The sequence below is a fragment of the Leucopleurus acutus genome (genome assembly GCF_964270905.1).
Source record: "Leucopleurus acutus genome assembly, chromosome: 16".
Taxonomy (NCBI): Eukaryota; Metazoa; Chordata; class Mammalia; order Artiodactyla; family Delphinidae; genus Leucopleurus; species Leucopleurus acutus.
This window is the reverse complement of record NC_139158.1, coordinates 64,247,109-64,257,097: the sequence shown is the minus strand read 5'-3', so window position 1 is coordinate 64,257,097 and position 9,989 is coordinate 64,247,109. Positions and strand designations below refer to the sequence as shown.

Sequence of the window (9,989 nt, the reverse complement as noted above, 5' to 3'; positions counted from 1 at the left end):
GCACACACAACTGTCTCTGACTCATCTGCCTGTTATTGTCAATTGGGCTCAAGCTTCCTGTGGGCAGGGGCTTTGTCTTGTGTATCTTCTGTAGCCCTTCTCTATCAGAATGCGGGTAGATGACAAATGCATGCCACCTGACAGGAATCTTCAGTGAATTCTTCCTTAATAGATGCCCTTGATGTACGGCTGTTGCCCAGCTACACAGTAGAGACAGCAGCAGAGAACAAATGCAAAGACCCAGGGTTTATTGCTGGAGGGGGAGGTGTCCGAGCGGGTGAAGTGCTGGATGATGAGTTCTAGGCGAGAGGCAGCAGACGCCCCTTGGCCAGGGAAAGGCGCTCTCTGGGTGACTGCAGGCCGGCAGCAAGTGTGATGTGCCTCATTCCCATGTGAGTCAGGGCCTTCCCCCAGCCTTGCAGCTTTCCCTCCCTCTTCCGGGGAATGCCAGCTGACCTGGGGCTCCCAGGCTGGGTAACAGAGTCAGAATTTTCTTTGGCAAACAGCAGCTGTGTGGAGGGGCCACGACCCGCTCTACGGCCTTCTGTCTGTCTGTGTGCTCCCAGGCTGGCCCGTGTCCTGCCCTTGCTGCAGCTGCTACCTGGAGGCGCCTTGAGCAGTGCTGGGGCTGGGGCACAGCAGGACCGGCCCAGGGGATGTCAGGCTTTGAGTCAGGGACTCATCCAGCTTTCGGGTCTCGGCCTCCAGGACAGTGGCCTCTGGGGCCTGGGCCACGGCGAGGAGGGAGTGAGAGAGGCTGTGGTGCAGGCCCGCCAGCTCACGGCTCGTCTGCACTGAGCGGGCGATGTAGTCCTGCTTCTGCTTCCGCTCCAGGGCCAGCTGGGCTCGCAGCAGGGCCACCTGGGGGGCAGGAAAACCAAGAGGGTGAGAGCAATGAAGGGCCTCGAAGCTGCCCCGACCCTTCCTGCTCGGCTCCTGTGGCTCCTGTCGGACCAGCGTTTGAATGAACACCTCACCCACGAATCTCAGGATGAGGCTTTACAGCATTTGGGGGAAGGGCTGCTGGCAATCGGAGAATCCAGTGATTGTCAACCCTGGCTGCACAGGAGACTCAGAGAGAGAGCTTAAAGAAACCAACCAGACTATGCACATGTTTACATGTAATAAAATGCCCAGATTGTAAGTACATTTTGACCAATTTCATAACATACACACCCATATATAACCACTATCTCAATCAAGATACAGAATGCTTTCATCCCTGCAGGAAGCTCCACCGTGCCCCTTTGGAAGGTTTTAAGAAATTTTCTGACCTAATTAGACAGGTGTGAGGCCTGAGCATCAGTATTTTTTTCAAAGCTCCCCAGGTGGTTCTAACGTGCAGCCAGGGTTGAGAATCACTGATTGATCCATTTCTCAAGATGAGTATACTGAGGGCCCCAGGAGGTGAAGTTTTTGGGAGGTCAGGGCACATCCAGGACTAGGGTGGGGCAACAGATGCTCCTAGGGTGCAAAATTTAAGGAGGAGCTCCAGGTCAACAGTGAGGCCTGTCTTGCCTCCCCCTAGTCCGGGCCCTGTCTCAGTGATTGCTTTGTGTGAGTTTAAGAGAATTCAAAGTAATAGCTTAGGGTTTCCCTGGTGGCGCAGTGGTTGAGAGTCCGCCTGCCGATGCAGGGGACACGGGTTCGTGCCCCGGTCCGGGAAGATCCCACGTGCCACGGAGCGGCTGGGCCCGTGAGCCATGGCCGCTGAGCCTGTGCGTCCGGAACCTGTGCTCCCCAACGGGAGAGGCCACAACAGTGAGAGGCCCGCGTACCGCAAAAAAAAAAAAAAAAAAAAAAAAAAAGTAATAGCTTAGGTCTAGCTGTATAGTCAGGGCCTGCCAGTAGTGACTACTGATTTCTGAAACAGGCTCAGAAATCAAAACTCCACAGTTCTAATTACTCCTGGGCCTTGAAAGACAGGGTGAACCTTTAGGGGAGGCCTAAGAGGCAAGAAGGCACTTTATACAGTTCCCCTGAGCTTGACCTGAGCTCTAGGGTATGGATCCTGGCGCTGGTGCCAGGCAACTTTGCCTGGTGTGCTGGGTGCACGCGAGGGCAGAGGAGGCCAGGATGCTTCTGCTTGCTTTAGTCTGTCCTCTTAAAATCTTCATCTGCTCCTCTGCCTTTCCCTTTTCTTTCCTAAGTAGGAGGTCTGGGGCCTGGAGTGTGCTTTCTTCCCCAGTCCCACCCTAAGCACGTGGGAGGTTAAGTCCACTCAGTGTGGGAGGTGGAGTTGAGACGGGGCTCTGCTTGCCTCCCACAAGGACTGAAGTTCTCTAGGCAGGAACTATTTCCCCTCTCCCTGCTGGAGGTGCACAAAGGGCCAAGCACATAGCAGACACCAAAGCCTTGCTGCCTGAGTGCAAGGGAGGGAAAAGGGGCTTAGAAAACGGATCCTTCCAGAACGTACCTCTTTCTGCAGTTCAGCCATGTGCCTGGTATCTGAGGAGCCCTTCTGTCCTCCTCTTCCATCCTGTGGAAGACAAATGCCATTCCTGTTGGAACAGGCCTTCCACCGGAGTTTGTGCAGGCCTCCTCACAATCCTGGGGACCAGGGCAAGGGCTATGGGCCAGAAGTGCCTGAACTCAGATTGAACTCTCTGGGGCACCATGGCCCTGGGGCAAGGAGAAGCCCCAGAGGGCCCAAACCAACGCAATGGAGACCTGAGGCCAAATGTCCCAAAGGCTTGTATGGGACTGGCTTCTTTGAGGTACCGCTTCATTTAAAGTTCAGCACACACCTGCTTCGTGCTAGCCCTGGTCCGTGAGCTAAGGATGCAGAGGGGAAGTAAGACAAGGGGCCTGTCCCTTGGGAAGCTTTCCTTGAAGGAAGGGGGATGGAGGGTTAGGAGGTGCTCAGACACCAGAAACAGTCCCTACCTGCCAGGCCCCAAGGCTGTCTACTGACAGGCATAACTCAACTAAAAGAGTGCCGGTTTGTGGTGTCTTCCCCCAGATCCTTCTGGCCCCAGGAAATACCCTGGACCCATATCTTGTAAATTCAGTATTGCAAAGGGCAAGGAAGTCGAAGAGGTCCACGAAGCTGCTATCAAGCTCCTAGGAACATCCAGGTCTGGCAAGCACCACCCAACACCTACATGCAGGGAGAGACCAGAAGCCCCATGAGGCCTGCTCCTGGGGGCCTGAAGCACTGGTCTGGGGGGCAGGTGGACTGTGTATCAGTGAAGGCTGAGTGCCTCAGAAAGCAGGGCTGACTCCAGCCCCGCCCACTGATGTTGGGCCTCCCTTCCGGGTCAGGGACAGTGCTGGGTGGGGCAGAGCCCGGTCAGGAGGGGCCCTACGAACTGGCTGGAGTGGTCCTCCCCTTGCAAGGGGAGCCTGGGATACGCACTGCAGAGGGCTGTTTCTAGTGGCTGGGCTTGGGCTCTCCTGAGGCTGCAGTCGATGAAACAGACAAACCTGCTGGGTGGGTGACGGTGCCGTGGCTTCACCGCTCTCCAGGACGCCCGCCCGCGATGCTCGCAGGGAATCCCTCTTCAGTTTCCTCCGCTCTCGCTCCACCTGCCGAGATGCGAGTGAGACGTCAGGGCTGGGCTTGGCTCTGGGTCTGGAGCAGAGCCGCCTTTTCTGAGAGGAGGCCGGTGTGAGGGTGGGGCAAGTATAAGGGGCCAGCAGCCGTGGGAAGCTGAACTGGGCTGAGGAGAGCACTTGCTGGGGCAGCCCTGAGTGCAAAGTGCTGCTGCGGCAGAGGAGGTGGGGCCGGCCTCCTCAGCCTTTGAAGCAGGGCCAGCAAACCTTCTCTGTAGTATTTTAGGCGCTGTGGGCCATTCGATCTGTGTCACAACTACTGCAGTGTCTCCAAACAGCTTTATTTTCAGAAACGGGCAGTGGGCCGAATTTGGCCCCTGGGCTATAGTTTACTAACCCCTTCTCTGGGGGCTGCATGAGAAGTGGAGATGCATGCCCAGCGGACCGGGGAGGGAGCTGAGGACAGGAGTCCCCCACCTGCTCCAGGGTGGTCCGCAGCTGGGCATTGTGGTGCTGCAGTCGGCTTCGGTCAACCTCCAGCCGCGCCACCGCTCGCTGCAGGTGTTCAAGCCTCTGCTCCCAGAGCTGCTTCTCCTCCACCTCAGGACTCGGCTCAGTCTTCGCTCCCGAGACCTGAAGGAGAGACCTGTCTGTCTCAGCCGGGCAGCCCCTCAGACAGGTGGGGAACAGATAGAGGGCAAAGGACTAACCTGGCAGGTCTGGGTTCAGGGACCCAATTCCCAGGGGAAGGGGACAAGCCCCTGGACAGGCGCTCCCTCCTGGGCCATCTGTTCCCACCAGGCCCCCAGCTCACCTCTCCCAGCTGGGCGCCGGGGTCTCCTCTGGGCCCCCGTTCTGCTCGGCTGGTCAGGCCTGGGTTGTGGAGTCGCTCCTTCTCCAGAGCTTGTCTGCTGAGCTCCAACTCATCCTGGGGTGAGTCACACCATTATGGCCTCATATCAAGACCCACTCCACCCTCCGTCCTCAACAATTTTCTCATCAGGTTATAGTCTTACTTTTCCTGGCATCTCTGAGCTATTCTAGTGGATAACTTTCATTTTACAGGTGGATAAAACTAAGGAGCAGAGAGGGATCTTCCCAAGGATACATGGTGGACTAGGACTAAAACCTGTCTCATTTTATTTATTTATTTTATTTTTATTTTTATTTTTTTGGCCGCACTGCGTGGCTTGTGGGATCTTAGTTCCCCGACCAGGGATTGAACCAGGGCCACGGCAGTGAGACCCTAACCACTAGGCCACCAGGGAACTCCCGTTTTAGATCTCCCCTAAGCTAAGTGACAATTGGGAGCACTAGGTGTTGTGGAAAGAGCATGGACTCAGGAATCACATAGAGCCGGGTATTGTGTCACCACGTATTTGCTATATGACTTGGGTAAAGGTATGAGCTCTTTCCAAACCCCAATTATCTCGTTTGTAAAATGACCACAGTGAGGACTTCCCTGGTGGTCCAGTGGTTAAGACTCTGCACTCCCAATGCAGGGGGCGTGGGTTTGATCCCTGGTCAGGGAACTAAGATCCCACATGCCGGGAGGCGTGGCCACACACACACACACACACACACACACACACACAAGACCACGTGAAGCTTAGATTAAGCCTCTGGGATTAAACCCCTTTAGATAAATGGGAAGACTAGTGCTAGATATTTTCTAGGCACCCTAGGGTTCATAAATGGTAAAGGTCAAGAGGACAGACAGAGTAGAGGAACGGAAGGTACACGTGTGGGTGGAGGCTGTCTGGGAGAGAGAAGGAGCTTAGTAGTATGAGGCCAGCCTGCTTAGGTCTAACCCTAGTTCTGCCCTTTACTAGCTGGATGACCTTGGACAGGTTACTTAACCTCTCTTAACTGCCGTTCCTCAACTATAAAATGAAGATAATAACCATTCCTACTTCTCTCCTGGTCAGTCTCCCCAGGTCTACAGTTGCTCCCCCGGCAGCCTGAGCCATCTTTCTGAACTATATACCTGATCGTGTCACTCCCCTGCCCCAAACCCTTCATCCACTTCGCACTGGTCACCCAGGTCCTTAACATGCTGACAAGCCCTAAATGATGGCCCCCTGCTGTCCTCTCTTCTCTTGCCAGAGCCTCTTCTCTGTCCCTGGCAGCCTGAACTCCCTCACAGATACTCCACGCTCTCTTTCCTCCTTCTTCCTCTCCCTCCCCCAACCTGTGCTTGGCTCTTTCCTTACTGGTCCCTTCAGATCTAATCTTAAACACCACTTCTACCAGGAAAGGTGGGGTGGTCCCTCCGGTATGCTCAGAGCACACGAAACTTCACGTGTCAGGCACCAACCCTAATTAGGCACTGCGTTATAACTGCTTTTCCACTAGACCATCAGCTCTAGGAGGGCAGGGACTGTGGATGCCACATCTTCCCCCACCACACTAGCACAGTAACCTGGATTCCACTCTGTTGAGGTGCTCGTGACCTCAGCTTTCTCACACCCTGAGGTGCAGGCAGCCCCGGAGCCCAGGCAGACCGGGCTCTGCCCCAGCCCTTCCCACCCACGGGGTGACTCACCTGCAGCCTCTGCTGTTCCAAGTCCCGCTCCCGGACAGAGGCTTGCAGGAACAGGGCTACCTCCTGCAGACTGCTGACGCTGGCCTTGCTCTGGGCCAGGGACAGTGCCAGGTCCTGGGCCTTCTCTCTCCACTCGATCTCCCTGGCCTCTGTCTGCCTCAGGGCCACCTGTAGTCGCTCCAGCTCCCGCTGCAGCCTGGGACCTGAGGAATCAAGTGTGGAAGACGGCTCCTCTCCTGGGGAGGCTCTGTGGCTGGGGGGCGAGTCCTCCAGACCCTTCCTTGGCCGGGCCTCCCTCAGCTCCAGGATCTCCTCTTCCTTTTGGGCTAGAGTCCACCGTAGCTGCCTTAGGCTCTCACGAAGGCCCCTTATCTCTTCCTCTTCTCTCTCGTGCCTTGGCTCCTGCTTCTCTTGGGTCGCATCCTCTAGGCCCCGCTGGGCCAGAGCCTTCTCCAGCAGCTGTCCCTGCCTCCTCTGGTGTCTCAGCTCTTCATCCCTCTGGGCAAGTGCCTCCTGGAGCTGCCGCACGGCCTCCTGGTGTCGGAGGTCCTGGTCCTCGATCTCACCTTCCCGCTTCCTCAGGGCCTCCTCCAGCTGCCGGGATTGTGCCTGGCAGGAGTCCAGGGCAGCCTGTAAGGTGGCCGTGCTGGCCTCCAGGCTGCGGCTCAGCTCCGCCTGCCCAAGGAGATGCTGCTCTTTCTCCTGCAGGGTGGCCTGAGCCTTGCTGAGGGCCTTCTGCAGAGCCTCAGCCTGGACCCTGGCAGCCTCCTCCCGACACTGGGAGGACTGGCCATCTGCCCGGAGGGCCTCCCGCTCCCGGTCCCGTTCCTGGAGCATCACCTCTGCCTGCAGCCAGCTGTCCCGCAGGGTCCTGGCCTCCGCCTCATGCTCCTGGGCCTGTGCGGCGCACTGTTGCTGGAGGGCCAGCAGAGCCTTCTCCTGCTCCCGAGACTCAGCCCTTAGGTCACCCAGCACCTCCTCCAGGGCCTGGACCCGCTGTCTCTCCACTGCCAGCTCTTCCTGGAGCCTCTGCGCGTGTTCCTTGTGGCCCTCCAGCTCAGCCTGGCACTCCTGCAGTGTGGCGTGGGCCTGCTCCAGAGCTTGCTGCAGCGAGCCCGCCTGTTCCTTCACGCTCTCCTCCTGGCCCTGGGCCTGCTGCTGCTGCTGGTGCTGCAGGGCCTCGAGCTCCCGGGCACCCTGGGCCAGGGCCCTCTGGGCCTCGTCCAGCCGACCCTGAAGTGCCTGCTCTTTCAGCTCCCCCTGCTCCCTGGCTTCCTGCAGGTGCCGCTGCAGGACCACTATCTCCTGCTCCTGCTGGGTCAGGAGTAGGCTGGTCTCCCCCACCTTCCTGTGTAGGCCCTGGAGCTGCTGCTCCAGCTGGTCCTTGTGCTCCTGAAGCTCCTGGATACGCTCCTGCTGGCATTCCAACTCCTTCTCCTTATCGCGCAGGATCAGCTTCATGTGCTCCAGGCTCCCTCGCTGAGCTTTACTCTGGCCCTTCCCTTCCTCTGCCCGCTCCTGCATCAGCTGCCTCTGAGAGGCCAGCTCCCGGCCCCGTTCTCTCAAGGACAGCTTGATCTGCTCCAGGTCCTCCTCCAGGATCTTGGTCTGCAGGGTCCTCTGATCTTCCAGGACCTGAATCCTTTCCTTCAGCAGCACCATGTCCTGCTCCCTCCTCTCCAGGTCCTGAGTCAGATGCTCTTTCTGCCTCTGCAGCTCCTTGATCTGGTCTTGCTGGGACGTCACCTCCTGGTCCTTCTCCTGGAGTTCTCTTGCCAGGAGGGTGCTCTGGCTCTCCAGCTCCTGGATCTGGCTGCCCTGCACCTGCAGCTCCTGGCTCCTCTCCTCCAGGTCCAGTGTAAGGTGGGTCAGAGCCACCCTCTGCATTTCCCTCTGGCCCTCCAGCTCCTCGATCGCCTTTTGCTGGCATTCCACTTTGTGGTGGTTTTCCTCTAGGTCCAGGGCCAGGCGTTCCATGGTAACCAGCTGCTTCTTCAGGTCCTCAATCTGTCCTTTCTGGGACTCAATCACTTGGGCCTTCTTCTCAAGTTCCAGAAGCTGATGCTCCAAGATGTTCCTCTGCGCCTCCTGGTCCTTCTCAAGCTCCTTGATCTGCTCCCGCTGCAGAGTCAGCTTCTGCTCTTGCTCCTGGACGGCCACGGGGAGATGCTCTAGAACAGACCTACACTCCTCCAGCTCCCGGATCTGTTCTCGCTGCAGGTCCACCTCTTGGGTCCTCTTCTTCAGGTCCAGGGACAGCACTTCCAAAGCAGCCTTTTGCATTTCCCATTGCTTCTCCAGCACCTGGATTTTTCCCTGCAGAGTCTCCACCTCCTCTTCTCTTTCAGACAGGGTCTGGGCCAGGCGAGCCAGATTCTCCTGCAAAGCCCTCCCCTGGGCCACCTTCAGCTTGCCCTGCTCCTGCAGGGCCTGGGCTCGCTCGCGCTCACTCTCCACCTCCTCGTTTTTCAGTTTCAGTGCTGAGCGCACAGTTCTCAGGTCTTCCTCCAGGACCCCAGCAGCGCTTGCCTGAGCCCTGGCTTCTGCCACAGATGCTTGGAGATGTTCCACCTGGACAGTCAGGTTCTCCTTGGCTGCCTGCAGTAACTCTCGCTCATTCTGAAAACAAGATGCAAAACCACCTTAAACTATACTTCCCTGAAACTGTCACTCTAACACAGGCCCTTCCTTTCCTTCCTCTGCGGCACCAGCATTGTCAAGGATTTGGGCAAAAGGAACTGCGTGTTCCACTTAGGCTGTTACTGTAAAAGAATATCCCTACCCTACCCCGGGCTCTGCTGTGCTCAGAGGGGAAAAACTGTTGCAAATGAGTCATCCCAGACTCTAGTCCTTCAGGGAAAGGGACAAAAATCTCAACCTCAATTCAGAAAAAGTAATTAAAGGAGGATTCACTAGGGCCTTAATAATGGCCCTCAGGGATGTGGGGAGAGCCAGAGAAACAGAGACACTGCTGAAGGAAGCTGGGCACTACATATGGATGGGGTATGACCATGGGCCAGGATGGGCTCGATCCTGGGCCCTGAGGGACTACTCCTGAAGCAACCCCTCCCCCAAACCAGAAACACCTTACCTGGGCTTCTATTCCCTGGAGCTCTGCTTGCCGTAGGCGACTCTGGAAGGATGTCACAGTTTCACGCAGCTCCCTCAGCTCAGATTCTAGGGAGTTCTGTTTTCCTTCCCACTTGGATTTCTCTTTGGGAAGACAGGTAGTGGAGGAAGAACCATGATTGGAGGAAAGGAGGGACGTAGAGGCAGATGGAAGATGGGGAATAGAATCAAAGGAGGAAAAGGCCAAGAAGGAGAGAATTACACCCAGTTTCATAGAGGCATCACCCATCTGCCAGCTGCTCCTGTCTGCCTAGGCTCCCTGCTGCTTCCAGACTCGTGTCTGCATCTGCTGCCCAGCTTCAGCAGTGCCTGACAATCATCCCAACACTTCCCATCCCGATCACAGATTCTCAACCTTGGATTCCAGACAGGGTTGAGCTAGATGATGTTGGAGGTCCTTTCCAGTCCCTAAGTCTATGATTTTGCAGAGGTTCCTAGAGACCAGGGTTGCTCTGCTGGGTACCCTCCATTTCTGTAAAATGCACCAGAACCCAACTGTATGTGTGTGGCTCTCAGGGAGCCGTTTGGGATAATTTTAAGACCCAGACCCACTCCCCACGTTGTCTTCTTCCCTTCTACAGTTGAGCCTTGAGTCGCAAGACCCTCCCCTCTCCTTTCCTTTCCTAGTAGTCACCACCCTTCCTAGCCCTTGGCTGTGGCACAGATAGCTTCTCCCCAGATTTCCCCCTCTTCCTATCTCCCAAACAAGCCCATAATCCTTCTGCTGTCAAAGGTTAATCATTTGAGAACATAGTTGGAGATAACAAAATAAGTAACACCGATAAATGATGAAAGACAGAATTTTACAGAGTTCTTACAG

The 9,989-nt window shown here is 56.5% G+C and overlaps 1 protein-coding gene across 1 annotated transcript in view; it reads right to left on the bottom strand.

Moving 5' to 3' along the window:
- Nucleotides 1-265: 265 nt before the first annotated feature.
- Nucleotides 266-9,989, bottom strand: part of CEP250 (centrosomal protein 250) — a 46,324-nt gene continuing 36,600 nt past the window's right edge. The window contains exons 28-34 of the mRNA XM_082857764.1: nucleotides 9,132-9,253; nucleotides 6,041-8,659; nucleotides 4,310-4,423; nucleotides 3,973-4,128; nucleotides 3,427-3,528; nucleotides 2,417-2,479; nucleotides 266-861 (exon numbers count right to left, since the gene is read on the bottom strand). Coding sequence (XP_082713890.1) covers nucleotides 598-861; nucleotides 2,417-2,479; nucleotides 3,427-3,528; nucleotides 3,973-4,128; nucleotides 4,310-4,423; nucleotides 6,041-8,659; nucleotides 9,132-9,253 — 3,440 coding nt within the window. The 3' untranslated portion in view covers nucleotides 266-597. The remainder of the gene's footprint in view (nucleotides 862-2,416; nucleotides 2,480-3,426; nucleotides 3,529-3,972; nucleotides 4,129-4,309; nucleotides 4,424-6,040; nucleotides 8,660-9,131; nucleotides 9,254-9,989) is intronic.